General features: G+C 43.3%; 1 protein-coding gene across 1 annotated transcript in view; it reads left to right on the top strand.

The window, feature by feature from the left end:
* Positions 1-24,450, top strand: part of tweek (transmembrane protein KIAA1109 homolog tweek) — an 839,779-nt gene that overhangs the window by 106,814 nt on the left and 708,515 nt on the right. Inside the window, 3 exon segments of the mRNA XM_080283669.1 lie at positions 8,421-8,559; positions 8,593-8,761; positions 11,721-11,921. Of these exon segments, the coding sequence (XP_080139795.1) occupies positions 8,421-8,559; positions 8,593-8,761; positions 11,721-11,921 (509 nt within the window).

The raw sequence follows: 24,450 nt of genomic DNA, 5'->3' as shown, positions 1-24,450 counted from the left end.
CCATGTTCATTGTAGGCATGTATCTGATGTGGAGGTTGACTTAGTGGACCCCTGCATGTCTGACCATGCTCTGATCACTTTTAGTTTTGATATCCCAAAATCCTCTTCCTATAAAAAGGTCATCAGGTTCAGGAATTACAGGAATGTTGACTGCCATTTGATGTGTCTTGAAACTGATCAACATTTAAGCTACTTTGATTCTTCAGATCTTTCTTCTGATGATTTGGTTGATATATTTATAACAATGAGCTTAGGTCAGTGTTTGAGCATTATTGTCCTGAGTTAGTAAACACAATCATTGTAAGCGATAATTCTCTGTGGTATGGTCCATTAATTAATTTTTGCGTACACAGCGTAGAAAGGCAGAGCATGAGTGGCGCTTGCAGCAGACCAAATTCACTCATTTGTGTTATGTTTTTGCAAGAAGAGCAGTTGTTCACGCTGTAAAAGCTCAAAAGGCAAGGTATTATCAAAATAAAGTTGTGGTGATAAAAAAAAAAAAAAAAAAATCTGCAGTTGTGATCAATTTGGTTGTTTGGGGGGAATGTAATTGTTAAACTAACTTCTGTATCTGATGCCCGGTTGGCATCTAATTTTGCTTCATTTTTAACAACTAAGATATCCCGCATTATACTGTAAATGATTCAGACAACAATTCTTCTAGTGAAGTGTATGCGGTTGACTTCCAATCATGGTGCACAGGGGGTCATTTGCTTTCAACATTTCATCCTATCTATCTATCTATCTATCTATTGCCAGAAGCCTCAGTCCCATTCAGGGTGGCCACAAACAAATCGCCTCCACGTCGCTCTGTCCCCCGCCATTTCTGCCCCGTTCCCAACTCACACCCCCCCTCTCTCATATACCTCTCCACTCCATCCCTCCATCTCATCCTCGGCCTCCCCCTCCCTCTTCCCCCCTCCACCTCACTCACATACACTCTCTTCGTCAGTCTTTCACCTTTCATCCTCTCCACATGGCCAAACCACCTCAGTGTATTCCTCCTAACACTTCCTATCACATCCACATCCACACCACAACGCTCCTTTATATCCTCATTTGTTAGCCTGTCTCTCCATGTGACTCCACATTTCATCCACTGGATGTAAATAAAGTCAAATGTTTCATCAGAGAACTTAACAAAACATTTTGCCCACTCGATCTGTGTAGCTTGTCACAACTGCCTGATGTGTACGAGTACGCAGCAGACTTTATCTGCTACATAATAAATAGATACTTCATAGAAAGTAATTTTGTGCAGTCTGAAGAGCATACTTTGCTTAGGCCTCTAATCAAGAAACCAGGCCTTGATGTCGAGAGCATGACAAATTATCGTCCCATCTCTAACTTGTCTTTCTTATCCAGTATTACTTAGTGGGCCATACTTGATCAACTCTTACTACTACTGGAACATTACAGAGTTGTTCCTGTTGTTCAATCAACATACAGAAACTACCATTCAACAGAAACCACATTAACAAGAATTCATAGTGTCTTTGTGGCAAACACCTGTAGTGGGATGTCCTCTCTCCCAGTTCTGTTGGATCTGTATGCAGCTTTTAATACAGTAGATCGTGAAGTATTGTTGGATGATATGGATTTTTATGGCATTCATGATCATGCTTTTTCGCTCCTTAAGTCACATTTGTTGGACAGATCTCGGAGAGTAGTTGTTGATTATGCTAGCTCAGATTCTGCTTCTCTTCTGTTCGAAGTCCCTCAAGGATCAGTTTTGGATCCAATTCTATTTACAGTCTACACGATTAGTTTATCGTCTTTACTTGATGCTCACAACGTGCCCAGTCATTTTAATGTTGACAACACTCAGCTGTATGTTAAGATGTCAGATATTAACGATATCAAGACCAAGCTTGAATCTCTAGTGTCTGATATTAAGATTTAGATGGCAAGGAGGAAACTTAAGCTGAATGATGGTAAAACTGAGATCATCATCATCTGAGGAAACAGAAGGAGTGATGACACTGATAATGCCCAGGCTTTGAACATAGGTGTGTCACAGCTTCATCCAGTCAGTTCTTTTCAAAATCTGGATGTTTATTTTAATTCAAAGTTAAATTACAAAGAACAAATTAACCAAGTTGTCAGAGGGTGTAATTGCAAGTCCAGAATTGTGCTAAGTCTGTTCTTCACTCAGCTAAAAATAATTTCATCTGTACTAAATGCTCTCAACTCTCCAACTCGAATTCTTCCCACTCCTTCTGGCACCTTGCCAAAAACCTTTCTAACAATTTTACCTCATCATCCTTCCCTCCTCTTTTCTACTCTGATGGCTCTGTAGCTATTTCTTCTACTGGTAAAGCAGATCTCTTCGCTCAGACTTTCTCCTCCAGTTCCACCTTAGATGATTCCGGTGCTGTTCCTTCATCACTTCTCCCCTCTGACTTCCTCATGGCTGACATTAAAATTTCTTCAGCTGATGTATTTTCTGCCATTGTTGACCTCAATACTAACAAGACATATGGGCCTGATGGAGTCCCTCCTGTTGTTCTCAAGAACTGTGCTTCTGTGCTTACACCCTGCCTAGGTAAAGTCTTTCGACCCTGTCTTTCAACTTGTACCTTTCCTTCTTGCTGGAAGTTTGCTCTCATTCAGCCAGTCCCAAAGAAGGGTGACCATTCCCAGCCCTCTAACTATCGTCCAGTTGCTTTAACATCCTGTATCTCAAAAGTTTTTGAGTACGTTCTTAATAGAGAAGTTTTAAGGCATCTTTCCTATCACAACCTTCTTTCTGATCGTCAGTATGGGTTCCGTCAGGGACGCTCCACTGGCAATCTTTTCACCTACCTTTCAGACTCCTGGTCATCCTCTTTTTGGGACTTTGGTGAAAGCTTTGCCATTGCACTTGACATCTCAAAGGCTTTCCATCGAGTCTGGCATAAATCTTGAATTTCCAAACTGCCCTCTTATGGTTTCTTTCCTTCTATCTGTGCCTTCATCTATAGCTTCCTTTCTGGTCGTTGTATAGCTGCTGTTGTAGACGGCCATCATACTTCTCCTAGATCTATTAACAGTGGTGTTCCTCAGGGCTCTGTCCTATTACCCACTCTCTTCCATTTATTCATCAGTGATCTTCTAAGCTGTACATCTAATCCTATCCACTCATACGCTGATGATTCCATCCTTCACCTTTCCATTCGGTTTCGGCAACGTCCATCTCAGCAGTTGCTTCAACAAACCAGGGATGAGGCTATGGTACACCTAATGTCTGACTTGGCCTGTATCTCCAACTGGGGTAAAAGTAATCTTGTTGTTTTTAATGCATCAAAGATTCAGTTTTTACACCTATCAATCCATCAGTATCTTCCACAGGAGTACTCACTAATGTTTAATAATATCCAGCTCAATCCTGCATCATCCTTGAACATGCTTGGGGTTTCATTCACGCAGGACTTATCTTGGAAAGATCATTTTGCATCTCTTGTAAAGTCTGCTTCCAAGAGATTAGGTGTGCTAAGCCGACTCTGTGCCTTCTTTACCCCTGCACAGTTGTTGACTTTATACACAGGTTTTACTCGCCCTTGTTTAGAGTACAACTCTCATGTGTGGGGAGGCTCCCCACATACAGCTCTTCTCAGTAAGGTGGAGTCAAAGGCTATTCGTCTCATTAACTCTCCTCCTCTTACTGGCTCCCTTCAACCTCTGTCTCTTCACCACACTGTTGCCTCTTTATTCTTTTCTATCGCTACTTCAATGGTCACTGCTCCTCTGAACTGTCTGCTTGCATCCCTCCACCTCTACGACGGGCACATAGCACCCGTTTAGCAACAAACTCTCATCCCTTTTCTGTCCAGCTCTCTAATGCAAGAGTTAACCGTTACTTCCAGTCCTTCATTTATGCAACAGGTCAGCTCTGGAACTGTCTCCCTCTGTCTGTATTTCCTACTTCCTATGATCTTCAGTCTTTCAAACACAGTGTGTCCAGGCATCTCTAAATGAACGGATCTTGAATTTGGCTCTCTTTTGCTTTTTTTGTTTGTTTGTTTTTTTTTTTGAAGGAACGTTTTGCGGGCTCAGCCTTTGGTTCCTTCTTCCTCGCATTAAAAAAAAAATCAGAAATCTGTATGCTGTGAGAAAATTCCTGAGTAGATGTTGCTTGTTAACCCGCGGCGTCCTGTCGACGTACTTCCACGTCCTCACGTTATGTCACTGCCAATCCCGTTGACGTACTTCAACGTCCTGCAATTGCAAGGTTCATAATTTCCACAATTTTCAAAATTCGCGCAAGATTTTCGATTTGCCCTCGTACCCAAGCCTCCCCTACCTGCCCCCAGGTGGGCAGCGTCCCAGACCCCGCGTGACCTGCGCTCGCCCTTGTCTCGGTCACTCACCTGTTAGCAGTGACCCAGGTCAGACATGGCGCGTAAAGGTCTCTCAGACGACGAAATACAATCCGCCCTGGATGCCTTCACTGGAGATAGTGATTCTCCACTTGATGATGATGTGGTGGATCGAGATTATGTGCAGCCTGAGGAGGAAATAACAAGCAGTGATGAGGAGGTCCCTTCGCCCCGGAAAAAGCGGTATGTCACGTATCGTAAGGCAAGGGAAGGCCAGCCTGCACCCAAAACACCTGCATGGACCTCTCTCCATCCCCTAGAGAGAGATTCTGATGAGGACGAGGATGAGGACGATGACGATGACGGTGGCTTAGGACGTGATGTTGCCTCGTGGTTGGGGAAGGAAAAAATCTCACCCCGAGGATCAGAAGGTGGGGCGAGAAGGCAAATAAAGTATGGCCTAGTGTTTTGTCTGGGGAAGGCGAAAGTGGTGTGGTGGGAGTGCGGGGTGAAAGGGAAGTGGTGTGAGGGAGGCAGCACGAGCACGTGGTGCACGTAGGCCTAGGGGAGAGGAGGTGGAGCCACTCCCCAGCACGTCTTTCGCCATACAATATTCCCAAACTTCCTCCACACAGCCCCAGGATGTGGGGAAAGTAAGGAAAGGGAAGGGAAAGGGTAAAGGAAAAGGGAGAGGGAAGAGAAGTGCGAGTGATGAAAGGCACCGCTCTCCACCTCCCCCACCACCACCAATGTTGCGTTGTGCCTTCAGCCATGTTTCAGAGAGTACTGTACCATAACTTCCTACACTACTGAAACTGTGTGGGATGGCGATATGACGCTCAGTATAATGGTAAGGCCAGTCAGTATGTGCCAAGTCTTATATAAACTTGAAACGGGTGTAATGTTTGCAGGAAAGTAATGTATAAGTTGAGAAATAGTGTAAGTTTAACGAAGTGATATGAAAACTACACCCACTGTATAAATCTGCGAAAATATGACGCTCAGTATAACACTCTGGTCAGTAAATATGTGATAGCAAGAATATAAAGTGGAAACGGGTGTAATGTTAGCATGAATAAAACGTATAAGTTGAAAAATAGTGTAAGTTGTAATAATTGATGTCACGAGTACACCCACTGTGTAAATCTGCGAAAATATTACGCTCAGTAGAACATTCTGGTCAGTAAGTATGTGATAGGAATTATATAAAGTGGAATTTGTTGTAATGTTAGTAGTAAGGTAATTTATAAGTTGAATACTAGTGTAAGATGAAACAAATGATATCGCGATAACACTCACTGTGTAAGTATGCGCTAATATGACGCTCAGTTGAATCGTAAGGTCTGAAATTATGTGATATCAATTATATCAAGTGTAAACATGTGCAATGTTAGTGGAGAATTATTATATAAGTACAAAAATAGGTTGTAAGTTGAAATAGTAGTCATAGCGACTTCACTGTGTGTGTTATTATGCGCTATTATTACGCTAAATATTTACGTAAGGCCTGAAATTATCTCAAAACAGTTCTATAAAGTTGAAAAGTGTATAATGTTATTAGGAAAGTATTATGTAAGTAGAAAAAACACAATATGAGTTGAAACAACAGTCACAGCGAGTTCACTCACTACGTAAATAAGCGCTAATATTACGCTAAATGTTATCGAAAGGCCTGTGAATATGTAAAAACAGTTCAATAAAATGTAAAATGGTATAATGTTATTGTAGAAGTATTATGTAAGTAAAAAAAATGATATGTATCATGATTTTCGAATGTTAGCGATTCATCGTGACCAGTCTGCCCGATTTTGCTCGTTTCGCACGATGGTACCATGCTTATTTCAGCTCTATTTTTGTATAAAATCCAATTTACTCTTTTATCACATGTTTATATGTTTGTAATAAATACATATCTACTTACTTTCATTGGTTTCCCAGACTTATAATACCATAGAAGACGTTAGAGGCTCAGACCACCTACAGAGAACACGGTGCCAGGTGTGACCAAGGCATACCTGTTTAAGGCAATTATGGACCCCGGGGAACAATTTCTTTGTGACTGACCATTGTTTCTGACCAAAAGCGAAAGTTTTAGCAAAAAAAATTTGGGTCCAAAAATGGTTGGGATTGGTGAGAAAGTGGTCGGGACGGGGCGGGTTAACATTGGTCCATGCAATGGTCTTTTCTTGTGTTGATTACTGTAATTCACTGTGGATTGGTCTTCGAAATACTATACTAACAAAAGTTCAGTCTGTGTTGATCAGGGCAGCATGGCTTATCTTTGGTCTTTCCCAAGAACCTCGAGTACCCTGTGCCAGATTGAAGTGCATTAGTTACCAGTAAAGGCTGGAATTGAATAAAACTGTCTTATTACATTCAAGGCTCTTAAGTTTGGTGAACCAAAGTATCTTGCTGCATAATTAAAACTCCCATTGGCACACCCAGGTGTGATGTTACGTAGTGAAGATGATTCATTGCATCTTGACGAGCCTGAAGCCTTTCACCAGTCATCTTATTCTGATCGTTCATCCATTTATAGAGCCCTTAGATAATATAATAGATTGCCATGGTCCATGAGACAACTCTGTTCTGTTGAATCCTTCAAGAGACAGCTGAAAGCCTTGCTTTTTTCAAAATGCTATGACCTGGAGAGAGGCACTATGACGGATGATTATAGAGTTTAATTATTGTCACTGTCATATTTTTTTTTACTGATGAAACTTGTATTGTATATGAGAAATGTCAGAATTCTTGTTAATGTGAAAATAATGTATTTGTGCATCAAGCGCTAGTGAATTCCCCATGGAAGAACTGATGCTTTTCAGAAACAAAAGACCGGATTATCATTATTATCCCTCTCTTAAGTCCCTTAACCCTTAGGTCACCTATATGACCTAATTTTTTGGTCTGCCTCTCACAGCTCTACCTTCATCATTCACACCTTTCACCCTCTGCATCTAGTTTTCATCATGCGTCCTCTTCACATACCCAGCTCATCTCAGTGTACCCCTTCTCTTCTCAACATTTATTGCTTCATCCACAGTGAGCCCAACACACCCACTCGCACTGACCTGCAAATTTAGGGGAGTGATGAGTCCATTTTATAGGTACCAATGGAACTGATGGATACGTTTTTGTTTCACATATGGTGGACTCATCCCATACGATCCTTTGACATTAAAATTTGTGTACTGCCAGATGATTTTTTGTAACCAACAGACCTCCAGTGGTAAAGTTCATAATGAATATATCTAACTCCTTCAGTTTAGAAAGTCTCTCCAATGCTGAATAGAATCGTCTAGTGGTAGTAGTAATGGAGTAACATATAGCTACCTCATTGTCAAAAGAGGCAGCTTATAACAGAGATTTACTGTAGGGAACATGATCACATACCTCAGGTTTTCCTGATGTGAGTGCAATGAGTTTGTTCTGAGTTGCCATATTTTCTGCTCTTTGTTGCTGTTAGATCAGCAGTATATTCCTAAGAATTGTCTCAGATCTCAGTTGATGCCTATAAAATTAATATGCTATTTTCCCCCAGTTTAGAGTAACAAGTTATATGAAAAAAGTTGTTATATTTTTGGACACATCCCTGGCAGATAATGAAGACTTGCTACATCTCATATTTACCCTTACCAGAGTAGGTTCACTTTGTTTATCTCTGTTGAGTGAATTCAGTGTAATAGAAGCTGATTGTGGGTTCAGCTAGGGATACTTAACTTTTAGGCTTTCTACTCATTGTATCAGCAAATAGAGGGTTTACAGAAACCAACAATTTTCACGGGGGCTCCAAAATTTGAATGATACTATTTTTTCAAGGTCTGCCAAACCAAGTGGCGATGTGCAGTATACCCTGCCAACACACAGGGTTGGGGGAGAGAGAAAGAGAGAGAAATATACTCTGAAATAAAGAAAGAAGGAGGGGACAAAGTCAGAGTGGGGAATATGATCATGATTTTCAGTTTTTTGTGATGGGAGTGGTGGTGTGCAACTTACTTGACCAACACATGAGATCAGATTCAAACCCAGCTTGACCTTACTTAACCTAAACTAGGCTGACCAGATATGGCCAAAGCTAAGCTAACAGAGCCAAACTTAACCTACTCTAAAAACATTTCACAGGTTTTCCCAATTCGAGTGGCAACGTGCAACCTGCACGGGCAACACACACGGTCAGGGATCACAGCACACATCCAGAACATCAGCGCCAGCAATTACATCACTGCGCAGGACAAGGAGGGTGGGAGAGGTGGTGGTGGAGGTGGAATAGGAGGCGAGATAGGTGGTGGAATAGGGGGCGAGGCAGCGTCTGTTTGTGGCACCTCCACCAGTGGCGTGGGTGGCCTAAGCGTGGTTGACAACACCTGGCTGGAGGCAGCCACAGTAACACTCGGCCCGGTCTACATTGATGCTGCCACCAGCATGGATGTCCTGCACCATGACACTCAGCTCATACAACATAAGTGAGATTGCATTGCATTAGAAGTACCTAGAGATAGTTTGGCCTTGTGCAGAGAATAGAGAAAGAGAGATTGATTAAGAGAATGTATGTCAATGAGGTTGAGAGGGAGACCAAGGATGAGATGGCGAGATGAGATGAAGAGGGATATAGATAAGGGTGCTGTGAGCTGGAGAGGGGGCAGCTTGTTAGTGAAGGATAGGGTGACATGGAAGCAATTTGTTATTAGCTGGCCCTTCACAGGTTGACCCATCAGACTAGATAGATATAGATTTTATTTTACATAATCTCTCTTCATGCATTAATTCCTTCAGTTCAGTAATGTGATTTTCTGCTTATTCTTCACTCCCTTCAAACAGATTTTTTCCCCATTGATAGAGACATCATCCACCAAGAGACAGTTAATACTCTTGAAGTAGGATTTTGTTACTTTTTCTTTTTTACCCCATCAATCCTAATGTTTAACTGTATCTGTCTATCTTTTTCTGTCTAATTTATCCATCTGTCTCTCTCTCCATTTCTCCCTGTCTATAGCTAGATGCTTTAATCTGTGTACCGGAATTTGCTTTTATCGGAATCAAGGAGCCAACCAGACTAAATTCTTATACAGTCTCTACTCGTTATACGTTGAACAGATATATGATAATTTGCTACAACGTTAACAAAAAAGTTACATCCCAAAATCCGATTTACGATGAATTTTCTGCTATAACAATATTGCCATCGGAAAATTTTGTATGAAGCGCCAGGTGCACGCAAGGTGACCATTGCTCGTCTCAGGCAAGGTGGCGGCCCCAGTGTGCAGAGCATTGTTTTGGTTCAGTTGCGCAGTCCCGCCACCCCTTCAAAACCCTGTTTTTTCCACTCGTTCACATGTGCCCCCCTGCAATCGTCACCTCTCAGCCGAGCATCGTACTACATTATACATCGTGTAGCACCAGGCCAATGTTATGCATGTGTGATTATTGTGTTGTTGCAACGATTTACTGTACGTGAGTAACGGTGCCTGTATTGGTGTGATAATGGAGATGACTTGGACTGATACAGAAAGTGTTTAAGGTGGGTTTTCATATTTGTTTCAGTCTTGGGTATGTGACTTTGGGAAGTTGAGTTGATGTAACCCCCCTTTTATAATGTATATCAATCTCCTGATTTACGATAAACTCATTATATGTTAAAGTATGACCTGACATAACCCCATCGTGTAACGAGTAGTGACTGTATATCAAAAAAAGTCCAATAAAGCCAGAAGTGGTCCAGACTGCCTGACCACTTCAGCAGTGTTCACCACAATAAGGTTAATAAAAGACACGTTTATCAGTGTACTGTTCAGTATTAATATATACATACATACGTACATACATACATCATCTAATCATTTGTTACCCCATGAGGAGTGTAGAAGCCTGGGGCTAGGCAAGTTGGTCCTGACATTTAAGATGAGAGCGACCAGCCTTACTCATCTCTGAGTGGCATTATGTGAGCAGTAAACCCCAGCAACCCATTGGATATAAACGTACACAGGTTCAGTCAGGCTGGAGTACCTTAGCTACCCACTAAACCACCAGGTGCCATAGTTTGGTTATACGGTTACCACCCAGCATAGTAAATGGTTTCCTGATGTACAGGAAACCATTTGGTTCATCACTTAGTGTAGAGTCACCCATAGACAGAAGGAAGATGAAGAAAGAAGAAAAGAAAAATGGGAAGGAAGAACAGAAGGAAGGAAGGAAGGAAGGAAAGAAGGAAGGAACAGAAGGAAGGAAGAGAGGAGAAGGGAGTCACCCAAGAGCAGCACTGCCTTGAGTGAGTGGATGGTGATTTCCCCCATCTGCCACTAATTATTACCGGTATATATATTATACCTTTTGATTTGTGGTAGGTGGGGGCTCTCACCATCCACTCACTTGATGGAGTGCTGCTCTCAGGTGTCTGCCCTTTCCCCTTTTCTTTCCATCCTCCTCTGTCTTTCATTCTTTCCTCTTCCTTCTACCTGTGGGTGACTCTACGCTGAGTGACAACCCAAATGGTTTCCTTTGTATCACGAAACCATTTACTACGCTGGGTGGTAACCATATAACCAAATTATGGCACCTGGTGGTTTAGTGGGTTATTAAGGTGCTCCAAATGGATTGAACCTGTGTAGGTTTATATCCAAGGAGTGATTGAGGTTTATTTCTCATATAATGCCACTCAGGGATGAGTGAAGCTGGTCACTCTCATCTTAAATGTCAGGACCAATTTGCCAAGCCCCGGGCTCCTATGCTTCTCATGGGGCAACATAGAATTAGAAGGTGGATGGATGGATTACTGTAATGAATGTATAATACAGTACAGTACTGCAGTGGTGTTGAAAAACCATTGGTTCGATCTGGACTAACGTCTGATATATCGGAAAACATCCGGGTCAGCAGGGGGAAGTCCAGATGTCACTTTTATCGGACTTTCACTTTTTTCGGAATGGCTTGGATCCCAATTAGTCCGTTATAGTGACGTTTTATTGTCTATGAATAATGCCTGCAGTGGTTTGGCCCTGTAGATGAAGAATGATTCAGTGACTTACAGAGTGTATGTGAGTGAGGTGGAGAGGGATAGGGGGAGGGAGAGAGAGACTAAGGATGAAGTTGAGAGATGGGAGTGGAGAAGTGTATGAATGAGGATGGTGTGAGTTGGAGGAAAGGTGAGAGAGAAACTGGGATGAGTTGGAGTGATGAGGTGGAGAGATTTATGAATGAAGATAGTGTAAAATGGAGGGAGGGGATAAGGGAAGACCATGGATGAAGTGGGGGGATGGGGTGGAGAGGTATGTTAAAGAGGGTGGTGTGAGTTAAAGGAAGGGTCACCTGATGGCAGAGGGTAGGGTGAGCTTGGAGACAGTTTGTTCTTGGCCACCCTTTTTGGGATACATGATAGATTGGTAGAGTATTTGTGATCTTCACTGCAGTGGTTGTGTGCTTCAACAGATTCCTGATGCTTCACGATGAGAAGACCAAGCGTCTGTGGTTCTTGTGGCCACAGGAGGCGACACAGGTGTCAGCACAGGTGTTTGGCAAATGTGGCTGTGTTGGTGGGTGTGCCTTCTTTGGCTGCAACAGGAATGGACCCACTTTCTTCAAGCCCAGCAAGCAGGATTTCTACAATGGTGTCAATGTTGCTCAGTTCAGGTGTGGTATCATAAGCTGCACAGCATTTATTTTTCACATGATGTTCTTATATTGAGGTGCTCAGAATTAAATTGAGATAAACATTAAAGATATAAACAGGATACGGAATTATTTTCAAACACTGAAACCCCAATTGTTGCCGTATTGGTGCTTATCTGGCTTTTATTTCTAAATACCTTATTTATTGGTGTTTTGCCATAGCAGAGCTTTTGTCTTCATCAGTGCTTTATTGTACATTAACCCATGGATTGTGCAATTACCTTTTTTTATCCCACCCCGTGGTGTGCAAAAAAATGAAGGAAAAAAGTTTTTTTTAGTTTTTGTTTAATATAAACTTGAAGAGCAATAGATAGAGATAGAGATGGATAAACAGCATCATCTGTAGAGAAAAAAATAATCCCTCTCTCGCCATCTTTCCGTACGGCCATACGTAAGTTTACATAGGGGAGTGGCGAAAAAATGAAAGCAATTTTTTGTTTTTGTTTTTGTTTATTATAAACATCCAGGGCATCATCTGGTGAAAAGAAAAACAATCTCTCTCATTGTCTTTGCGTAGCGCCATGCGTAAGTTTGTGTAGGGGTCGAGTAGTTAACGGTGATGCACGGCCAGCACAGCCTGAGCTGTGGCTCGCAATCCATTGGTTAAGTCTTTGTTATAAACTGCACATTTTGATATCAGTTTTTGCTAAGTTTACAGAAATTGGAGAAAAATTGCCAGTTCAAGTTCCATGGCTATCTGTTAAGCAGATCTGCAAGTTTGTTCTAGTTGAAAGAAGCATTTGTTTGGAGAAAGCAGTGATGTTTTAGGTGACATCCATAATATATAAACAGGACTGTCTGTACTTAGGTTGCATATTAAGTGTCATTAGGCAGTGTTTGGCAGTTTGACAGCTTGCTTAGAAATGTATTTTGCATGTTGAACCTCACTATCCTTATGCATGTTATTGATCGAAACTATATAATTTCATTCCATTTCATTTATAAAGGCTCAGTCTGTAAGTGGAGAGATGGTATGGGGCACAAGGGCGTAAGGGTAAATGCAGATAAAACAAAAGTGATGATATCTAGGGCTGGTGGCTGTACAGTCAAAGAAGAGGGAGAGTGGCCATGTACAATTTGCCACAAGGGTGTGGGAAGTAATTCCATTGTGTGCAGTGTTCGTGATAAATGGGTGTACAAGAGAGGTAGACTTTGAGATAATGCTGATTTAACGTGTGCGGCGTGTCGGGGAGAACATGTGGAGATTCTCAGGGGTGAAAGAATTGAACTTGCTGGTGATTCTCTTCAGTGTGTGGAAGAGTTTTGTTATTTGGGAGATGTGTTTTGTGCTGGAGGTGGGGTTGGAGCTAGCTCTGTAGCTATGGTGAGAAGTGGTTGGAAGAAGTTCAAGGGACTGTTGCCTCTCCTGACATTGAGAAGACTCTCCCTGCTTGCTAAGGGGTCTTTGTATGCAGCATGTGTTAGGAGTGCGATGCTGTATGGTAGTGAGACCTGGGCAGTAAAGGAAGAGGATATTTGCAGGCTCAAATGTACAGAAATGACTGATTTGGCAGATGTGCAGTGCATCCCTGCATGGAAGGGCTGGGGGGGCTAGGTTTATGATGGAGTTGAGAGGTAGGATGGGACTGGAGTGTATTGGTGTTATGGTGGGGAGAGGTAGATTGAAGTAGTTTGGGCATGTTGAGAGGATGGGGGATGATAATTGAGTGCAGACGGTGAGAAGTGTTAATATTGGGGATGAGGTTGCAAGGGGTAGACTGAGAAAGATGTGAGACGAGGTCATTAAGTGTAACCTCAGGGTTAAGGGATTGAACAGGGAGGCTACCATAGATTGAGCAGCATGGAGAGCTGCCATTAGGTGACCAAGGCTGACGCATCCAGGCATGTTGGAACCTACAAAAATGAAATGAACATGCTTACATGGGTGGGCTTTGGTCACTTAATGGCAGCTCTCCATGTTGCTTAATCACTGGTAGTTTTCCTATTCAGTCCTTTATCCCTGAAGTCACACTCTGTGACCTCATCCCGGTCTTTTTCGGTCTACCCCTTGCAACCCCACTCCCAGCATTCACACTTCTCACTTTCTGCACCCAATTGTTATCTCCCATCCTCTCCATATGCCTAAACCATCTCAATCTAACCCTCCTCATCACAACACCAATGCACTCCATTCCTATCCTTCTTCTCACCTCTTCCATCTTAACCCTAGCCCCCCAGGCCTCACATTCATGGATGCGCTGCACATCCACCTAATCATTGTCATTTTTGTACATTTGAGCCTGTGAATATCCTCTTCTTTACTGCCCAGGTCTCATTACCATACAGCATAAACCATGCTGCATACAAAGATCCTGTAGCTTGGGGGGAGAGCCCTCTCAGTGTCAGGAGAGGCAACAGCTCCTTGAACTTCTTTCAATCACTCCTCACTCTAGCGACAGAGCTAGTTCCAGCACCACCTCCGGCACATGACATGTCTTCCAAGTAAAAAAGCTCTTCCACACACTCAAGAGACTCGCCAGCAAGACAAATCCTTTCATACCTGACTATCTCTACATGCTCTCCCTGATGCACGGCACACACGATATCAGCATTAACTTGCAGTCTACCGCAAATACCACTACATCTAATGCACCCAGTTATCATGAACACTGCAGAAGACGGAATTATTTCCCGTGCCCTAGTTGCAAACCACACCTGGCCATTCTCCCCCTTCTTTGACAATGATTAGGTGGATGTGCAGTGCGTCCCTGCGACCAAGGCCTGGAGGGGCTGGGTTTACAATGGAAGAGTTGAGAGGTAGGATGGGACTGGAGTGTATTGGTGTTGTGATGAGGAGAGGTAGATTGAGGTGGTTTGGACATGTGGAGAGGATGGGGGATGATAATTGGGTGAGGAAGGTGAGAAGTGTTAATATTGGGGGTGGGGTTATGAGGGGTAGACCGAGAAAGACATGGGACGAGGTCATTAAGTGTGACCTTAGGGTTAAGGGACTGAACAGAGAGGCTGCAATGGATCGTGCAGTGTGGAGAGCCGCCATTAGGTGACCAAGGCCAACACATGCAAGCATGTTGGAGCCTTTAAAAACGAAACGAAACGAAACTTTGACAGTACCACCACCAACCCTAAATACCATCATCTATATTTTATCTGCATTTAGTAGGAGGAGGCCGTAGCACGGGCCGAACAGGGTAGTACTCCCGAGGGGAATGGGAATGCTAGTGATAGGGAGAACTGGAGCTCCTGTTTCACTAGCTATCTAACCATCCCCCTTTGCTGACCTTTTCAGTGTGACAGTAACATGGAGAGTAGACCAGCATACTCTCCCAAACATTTCCTCTAACTATCTATGCACTACACCACATGCACTTTACATTTCACACAACGTATCCCACTACGTTACAGGGGTTGGCGCCATCAAGGGCATGCGGCCAGAAAACTTTGCCCCAGCTACCTAGTGGCGGACTTCTGGGGGGAGGCGTGGCGTGGGTTCCGCCGGCATAGATCATGGGTCCGGGGCGAGATGGGGCTCGGGCCTATGCTAGAGGGTACAGGGCATTGCGGTTCCCAGGCTGCCGCTTCCGCCCAATAGAGAGGGGCCCGAACCTGGGAGTAGCACCCCAGGAGGCTGCCCTATCAGTGGGTGTATAATGGCGGGATAGTTGCAGTGCCAAGACGCGCTTGGAGGGTGTCCCTGCAGCTGTCCTGGCAGGGTGCCCCGAGGCCACTACCACAGCCACTGGTAAGCTGGTGGGCTGGGGGTCCCAGATCCATTGCCTGGACCTGGGTTGTGCAGTGAGTGGGACCTGTGCTGTGTCTGTCCCCATTAATTAATACTGAAGATGACAAAACAAAAAAGGTCAAAGCAAGCCTGAGGACAGTAAATCACCCATGGGGATGAGGGTGGGTTCATGGAATGTGGGAAGTTTGAGGGGAAGAGCAGGGGAAGTTGTTGAGGCATTCAGTAGGAGGTGGGTGGATGTGGCGTGTTTGCAGGAAGTCCGGTACAGGGGTGGATCAGCCAGAAAGATTGTTGGGAAGGACTGTTGCTATAAGTTGTTTTGGCAGGGGGGGGACAGACGGATATGGAGGTGTTGGTGTGATGGTTGCAGAGAAATGGGTGGAATATGTTATGAATGTTTTGAGAGTAAGCGATAGGATATTGGTAGTGAAAATTCTGTTGGGAAGAAAGGTAGCTGCGATTATATCGGCATATGCTCCACAGGCAGGATTGGATGAATCAGAGAAAGATAGATTTTGGGATGATTTAATACGTGTAGTGGGTGGTATGCGGGATGATGAGATAGTGATTTTGGGAGGGGACTTAAATGGTCATGTAGGTGAAGCAGCACAAGGTTATGAAGGAGTGCATGGGGGATGTGCATATGGTCTAAGGAATGCAGAAGGGGAAAGGATGCTCGAGTTTGGGGAGGCAACGGACATGATTGTGTGCAACACATATTCTAGGAAAAGAGACAGTAGGTTAATTACGTATGAGTCTGGGGGAAATAGCAGTCAGATAGATTATTTCTGGTTAGGAGGGCCGATAGGAGGTTAGTAAGGGATGTTAAAGTTATAGGAAGTGAGGAGTGTGTGCAGCAGCACAAACTATTGATTTGTGATATGGTGCTTAAAGAACAAGTGATGAAAAAGAGGACTTATTTACCTAGGAGGAAAATATGGAAGCTGAAAAACCAAGTAGTAAGGGATGCCTTCTATAGCGAGTTGAAGAGAGTGGTGGCTGAACAGGGAGCTGTAGACAGAGGCGTTAATGAACAGTACAGAGCCCTCAAGAACAATTTCTTGAGTGTTACTGATGTAACATGCGGCTGGACAAGAGGACCACCAAGACATAAAGTAACTTGGTGGTGGGATGAGGGTGTAGAAGCTGCAATTAAGGAGAAAAGAAGGCTTTTCCGGGAATGGAAGAAGGGTGGTAGCAAAGAGGAATATTTGGCTGCCAAGCGTAGGGCTAGGAGAGAGGTATACAGGGCAAAGTCTGAGTCACAGAGACAAATACTTGATAACCTAAATCATGGGGAAAGGAAGAATATATTTAGGGTGGCAGGTCAGGTGAAGAGGGATAATCGGGATATCATAGGTGAGCAGTGTGTGAAGAATGATGAAGGAAGGGTAGTGGTGAACAGTGAGGATATTAAAGATGCATGGAGAGAGCATTATAACCGGTTGTTGAATGAGGAGTTTGACTGGGACAGGGAAGGTTTGGAGCCAGCAGATCCAGTGTCTGGCCCTTGGCCTTTGATTGATACTGCTACTGTGAGTGAGGCAATAGGCAGGATGAGGGTGGGGAAGGCAGCAGGTGTGTCTGGGTTGACTGCCGAAATGTTGAAGGCCTCAGGCGATATAGGGGTGAGTTTAGTCACTGATCTGATAAATAGGATTATTTATGAGTGTGTTGTCCCAGATGATTGGCTGGAGAGTGTAATTGTAAATGTGTATAAAGGGAAGGGTGATGCCCTGGAAAGAGGAAATTATAGAGGTATAAAACTTTTAGATCAGATAATGAAGGTAATGGAGAGAGTTTTAGAAGGTATGATTAGAGAAAGAGTGAATATTGATGAGATGCAGTTTGGGTTTATGCCAGGTAGGGGGACCACTGATGCCATATTCATTGTTCGACAGCTTCAGGAAAAATATTTTGGTAGGAGAAGGGATCTTTATTTTGTTTTTGTTGATTTGGAAAAGGCCTTTGACAGAGTCCCTAGAGAGGTGGTGAAGTGGGCAATGAGAAAGCTTGGCTTGGAGGAGTGGCTGGTTAGGGTGGTTATGGCCATGTATGTAGGTGCTCACACCCAGGTGAGAGTGAATGGAGATTTGAGTGATGAGTTTTCCGTGAATGTTGGTGTGCATCAGGGGATCAGTCTTGAGTCCCATGTTGTTTATCATGGTACTTGAGGCCCTTTCACATGACTTTAGAAATGGACTCCCGTGGGAGTTGTTGTATGCTGATGATTTGGTGTTGATTGCAGAGAATGAAAGGGAGGCGGAGGAAAGGTTTAGGAAGTGGAGAGATGGTATGGGGCAAAAGGGTTTAAGGGTAAATGCAGATAAAACAAAAGTGATGATATCTAGGGTTGGTGGCGGTACTGTCAAAGACGAGGGAGAATGGCCATGTGCAGTTTGCCACAAGAGCGTGGGAAGTAATTCCATCTTGTGCTGTGTGTGTGATAAATGGGTGCATAAGAGATGTAGTGGTATCAGAGGTAGACTGCGAGATAATGCTGATTTTATGTGTACGGCGTGCCGGGGCGAGCAGGTGGAGATCGTCAGACGTGAAAAAATTGAACTTGCTGGTGAATCCCTTGAGTGTGTGGAAGAGTTTTGTTATTTGGGAGACATGTTGTGTGCTGGAGGTGGGGCTGGAGCTAGCTCTGTGACTAGGATGAGAAGTGGTTGGAAGAAGTTCAGGGAGCTCTTGCCTCTCCTGACATTGAGAGGGCTCTCCCTATGTGCTAAGGGGTCTTTGTATACAGCATGTGTTAGGAGAGTAATGCTGTATGGCAGTGAGACCTGGGCAGTGAAGGAGGAAGACATTCGCCGGCTCAGACGTACAGAAATGACAATGATTAGGTGGATGTGCAGTGCGTCCCTACGTCCAAGGCCTGGAGGGGCTGGGTTTACAGTGGAAGAGTTGAGAGGTAGGATGGGACTGGAGTGTATTGGTGTTGTGATGAGGAGAGGTAGATTGAGGTGGTTTGGACATGTGGAGAGGATGGGGGATGATAATTGGATGAGGAAGGTGAGAAGTGTTAATATTGGGGGTAGGGTTATGAGGGGTAGACCGAGAAAGACATGGGACGAGGTCATTAAGTGTGACCTTAGGGTTAAGGGACTGAACAGGGAGGCTGCAATGGATCGTGCGGCGTGGAGAGCCGCCATTAGGTGACCAAGGCCGACACATGCAAGCATGTTGGAGCCTTTAAAAACGAAACGATTTACTCTCAAGCCTTATGCCCCATACCACCTCTCCACTTCCTAAATCTTTCCATCTTCTCCCTTTCATTCTCTGCAATCAACACCAAATCATCGGCATACAACATCTCCCACAGGAGTCCATCTCTGAAGTCACGTGAGAGGGCTTCAAGCAAGGGACAGTTTCCCACAGACCCAGACTTCGTACCCCTCACATACAACCAGACGAAGCACATAATTAGCAACCTTAAGCACTCATCTGCCTGTGGCCCAAGCAGTACAAGAAATATACACCTTAAACATCCTGGACCACAAGTCATAAAAGCACTCACCAACATATCAAACTACAGCTACTCACACAACATAATACCCAGCATCTGGAAGCACAGTACCATGATCGCTATCCCCAAACAAAGACCCCACGTTACCTTCTTCACACCACCCCATCACACTCCTCTGTACTCCGTCCAAAGTCACTAAACAACTGGTATTACAATTAGTAACACCTCACATCCTCCTAACCCTATCACGACATGGTTTTAGGCCACTACACTGCACAAACACTCTTATAGACCTTACACTTAGAGTTTTTGATAGCATCAATTCAGCTAGTCCACCACACAGAACACTCCTGGTCACACTAGACATCAGTAATGCTTTTGATACCATCCCCCACTACAACCTCACAAACAAAATATTTAACACAAACATGCACAATAACACAAAAAGATGGCTGGCAAACTATTTAGCTGGCACATGTGCACATGTAACATTTGCCGGTCAGTCATTGAACATCAGAAATTTCACAAACGGTGTCCCCCAAGGATCTGTTTCGTCCCCTACACTCTTTATCCTATACATGCACGACATACCCACACCCCACACACCACAAATACACTTAGCTTCCAATGCAGATGATATAACACATGTACACACCAAAATGCAAACACAGAGAGATATGGCGGTAGTGTATGTTCCCCCAAAGACGAGAGCATGGAAGGATGACGAATACCATGAGATGTTGTCAGATATGGCTAGCTACTTGCAAAAAATAATTGAGAAAAGCAATAATATAATTTTGGTGGGTGACTTTAATTGTAAAGAGGTGAACTGGGAGGAATGGTACTCGGGAGGCGGCGAGGATTCGTGGGGTACTATGTTATTAAATATAATAATGAATAATGTGATGACGCAGTGAGTCAAAGAAGAGACACGGTTTCGAGGTGAGGACACACCAGCAAGGTTAGATTTACTGTTCACCAAAGAACCCGATGTAATAGAATCATTGGAATATCTCTGTCCTTTGGGAAAAAGTGATCACGTGGTCATTGAGTTCCAGATGTTAATAGGAAACGTCGAGCCAAGAGACGAGCTTCATAGACAGGGAAGATACAACTTTGGTAAAGCAAATTTTACAGGATTGAGAAACTTTTTTGAAAATGCGGATTGGAGAAAATTCAGAGAAACAAGAGAGATACAGAGGAAGTGGGATATCTTTCTAGACCTCTATAATTTGGGAGTGGAAAAATTTGTACCAAGAGTAAGAGGGAAAGAAAACAGGAAAAAGGAGTGGTTTAATAGAAGGTGTATGATAGCCAAAAAAGAGAGAGATAAGGCGTGGAACAATTGGAGAAAGAGAGGTAACGACAGAACAAAGGAAGAATATAAAAGAACAAGAAACGAATACACAAGAATACGTAGGGAAGAAGAAAGGAATTTTGAAAAAGGTATAATTGACAAATGCAAGGATGAACCCAAACTGTTTTATAGATTTGTTAATGGCAAACTGAAACAAAAGGAAGGAATCACCAAGCTGAAAGTAGATGGAGAGGTCTTTAAGGATGCGGCAATGCAAGCAGAAATAATGAACAAACGTTTCCAGTCAGTTTTCACTAAAGAAAAGGAGCTTGTGGAAGGGGAGGGAGTGATTAGAAATGTTCCAGTGATGAAAGATATAAAAGTGGAGGTGCAGGAAGTGTATAAATTACTGGAAACTCAAGATGTAAGGAAAGCCCCAGGACCTGATGGAATTTCTAATTGGGTACTGAAGGAATGCAGAGAACAACTGGCGGATAAAATTCACAGCTTAATTGTATGCTCACTGGAAGAGGGGAAAGTGCCAAAAGAATGGAAGAAGGCAAATGTGGTACCAATTTACAAGGGAGGAAACAGGGAAGAACCCCTGAATTATAGACCAGTGTCTCTAACCAGCATGGTCGCAAAATTGTGTGAGAGAATCCTGAAAGACAGATGGATAAAATATCTGGAAGAGATGAATATTTTGGCTGAATGTCAGTTTGGATTCAGAAGTGGAAGGTCATGTGTTTCAAACTTGTTGAGCTTTTACTCAAGAGCGATTGATGTGGTACAGGAGAGAGATGGTTGGGTGGATTGTGTGTACTTAGACTTAGAGAAGGCCTTTGACAAGGTACCTCATAAGAGACTAATGTGGAAACTAGAATATATAGGAGGACTAAAGGGGAAACTTCTGGAATGGATGAGAGACTTTTTGAGAGACAGACAAATGAGGACAGTAATAAAGGAAAAGATGTCTGGATGGAGGGAAGTAACAAGTGGAGTCCCTCAAGGCTCAGTGTTGGCGCCAGTAATGTTCCTGATTTACGTAAATGATATGGTAGATGGAGTGAACAGTTATGCAAGTCTGTTTGCTGATGATGTAAAGATCTTGAGGAAGATAGAGGTTGAGGAGGATTGTAAAATACTGCAGGAGGATTTGGATAGGATACACAATTGGAGCCGGACGTGGGAAATGAAATTTAATGTAAAGAAATGTAAAATATTGGAAATGGGTAAAAGTACCAGGAGACCATCACTGAATTATTTTTTGGGTAATGAATTAATCACAAAAAGGATAGAAGAGAAAGATTTGGGAGTGCTGGTCCAAGATAGTTTGTCACCAGAAAAGCACATTAACAAGATAGTTGGAGAGACGTATAAGCTCTTGACTAACATAAGAGTAGCATTTCATTATATGGATGAGGAAATGATGAAAAAATTGATAGTGGCCATGATCCGCCCCAGGTTAGAATATGCAGCGGTAGTGTGGTCCCCACACAAAAAGAAAGATATAAACAAGATTGAGAGAATACAAAGAACAGCAACCAAGATGGTCCCCAGTCTGACAGACCTGTCATACAGAGAGAGGCTGGAAAAACTGGATTTGCCTTCGTTAGAGGAAAGGAGAAAGAGGGGAGACATGATTGCGGTGTTCAGGACCATGGTGGGAGTAGATAAAATTGACAAAGAAGATCTGTTTGTATGGGATAAGAGAGCAACAAGAGGACATGAAATGAAATTGAAAAAGTCAAGCTGCTTGAAGGATATCAAGAAATATAGCTTTCCTTACAGAAGTATAGACTTATGGAATAGCCTGGACAAAGAGATCGTCCAGTCTAAAAACTTAAACGAGTTTAAAGTTAAATTTGACTTATTGAGAAACAGCGACGGAAACCCACGAGCATAGTACATTCCGTGTATATCACAATTAGGTATATTCTTAAATATTTGGAACGACTTAGACAAAGAGGTGGTGCATGAGAAAAACATTCATTTGTGTAAAGGTAGACTTGATAAATGTGGATATGGAGACAGGACAACACGAGCATTGCTCAATTCCTGTATACTACAAATAGGTAAATAGGTAAATACAGCTACACACATCCTCCAACCTTACCACAACACTCTGCACGAATGATTCATCACAAACAGATTCACAGTAGCCCCAGCCAAATCTACAGTGGCCCTTCTCACAAAGTGGACAGCTGAACCTAGTCACATTCCACACCTCACCATAAACAACACTCCCCTACCCCCCCCACATACACACACATACACACACACACACTCCTAGGTGTAACACACAATACATTAGTGTCATTTAAACAACACATCACAGACATCATAGGGGCATTTGTCTTCTTAGTGTAATAGGAAACGTATATGGTAGGAAATAACATAGGAATTAGATGGAGAAGAAGAGGGAGGTTTTAGGAAGGGAAGAGGTTGTGTAGATCAGATATTCATTCTTGGATCTTTAGTGGAAAAGTTTCTAGAGAAGGGAAAGAAGTTATGTGCAGCCTTCATGGATTTGGAAAAAGCATATGATAGGGTGAATAAACAAGGATTGTGGAAAGTATTAAGAATATGGAGTAGATGAGAAGTTGTTGAAGGCCTTGAGGAGTATGCATGAGGGTGCTAAGGCTACAGTGCATGTGGATAGTGAACTGAGTGAAATTTTCTGTTTGAAGGTTGGATTGAAACAAGGATGTGTCATGTCTCGATGGTTGTTCAGTCTGTATATGGATGAGGTTATAAAAGAGATCCAAGGTAGGGCAGTGGATGTTTGAGGGGCCCTAGTGAGAGAGGGCAGTGTTTGGAAACTCCATGTGCTGTTGTTTGAAGATGATACTGTGTTGTTAAGTGAAGGTGAAGGGGAGCTGCAAGGCTTGGCAGATGAGTTTGGGAGTGTGTGTAAGAAACGGAATCTAAAGGTGAATGTAGGGAAGAGTAAAATTATGGTCTTTAAGAGAAGTGAAGTCAGTGAATGTACAGTAAGGTTGGATGAGGAGGAAATGGAAAATGTGAATGCGTTTAAGTAGTTGCACAGTGTGATGAGTAAGGATGGAAGTTTAGAGGGTGAAGTGCTTGAAAGGGTACAGCAGGGAAGAAAGGTTGCTGGTTCCAAGGAAGCAGTGATAAGAAACAGGAAAGTGAGCATGGAGGTGAAAAAGCTACTACTTGACAATATGATGATACCAACTCTAACATATGGAAGTGAAGCTTGGACCTTGTTTGAGGGACAGATGTTGAGAGTGAGAGCAGTGGAAATGAGTTATTTGAGAGGAGCATGTGGAGTCACAAGGAGAGACTGACTGACAAGTGAGGATGTGAAGGAGCATTGTGGTGTGGATGTGGATGTGATAGGAAGCATCAGGAGAAACACACTGTGGTGGTTTGGCCATATGGAGAGGATGGAGAGTGAGAGACTAACAAGGAGAGTGTATGTGAGTGAGGTGGAGGGGGGGAGAGGGAGGGGGAGGCCAAGGATGAGATGGAGGGGTGGAATGGAGAGGTGTATGAGAGAGGGGTGTTTGAGCTGGGAGCAGGGCAATGAAATGGATGGGGACAGGGCGACATGGAGGCGATTTGTTTGTGGCCACCCCTTACGGGATTAAGGTGTCTGGCAATAGATAGATAGATAGATCACAGACATTAAAATAAATTAACAGCAAGACTTAGTGCCCTAAGTTCACTTGCCCATACAGCATTTGGATACAGCAAAGAAACCACCATCACAGTATACAAACAGCATGTACATTCAGTGATGAATAATGCAAGCCCTGCTAGGGCTTCTAGCATTAGTGCAACACACAACACTCTACAGACCATGCAAAACAAGGCTCTAAAAATAATCACAGGCTGGAAAGCTACTACACCCACAGACCACCTACACCAAGAAACCAATGTCCTTAAAGTCAAGGTTCATCTAGACATGAGAGGCACACAAATTCTAGTTGCATCCTCCACAAACCCACACCATCCACTACACTACATGGCAGCACATTCACACACAGTTGCG

Source organism: Coenobita brevimanus, chromosome 98 (assembly GCF_032717465.1).
Source record: "Coenobita brevimanus isolate Jiangsu-jjx chromosome 98, ASM3271746v2, whole genome shotgun sequence".
Lineage (NCBI taxonomy): Eukaryota > Metazoa > Arthropoda > Malacostraca > Decapoda > Coenobitidae > Coenobita > Coenobita brevimanus.
The sequence above is the reverse complement of the archived record's forward strand: the minus strand, read 5'-3'. Positions and strand labels throughout refer to the sequence as shown.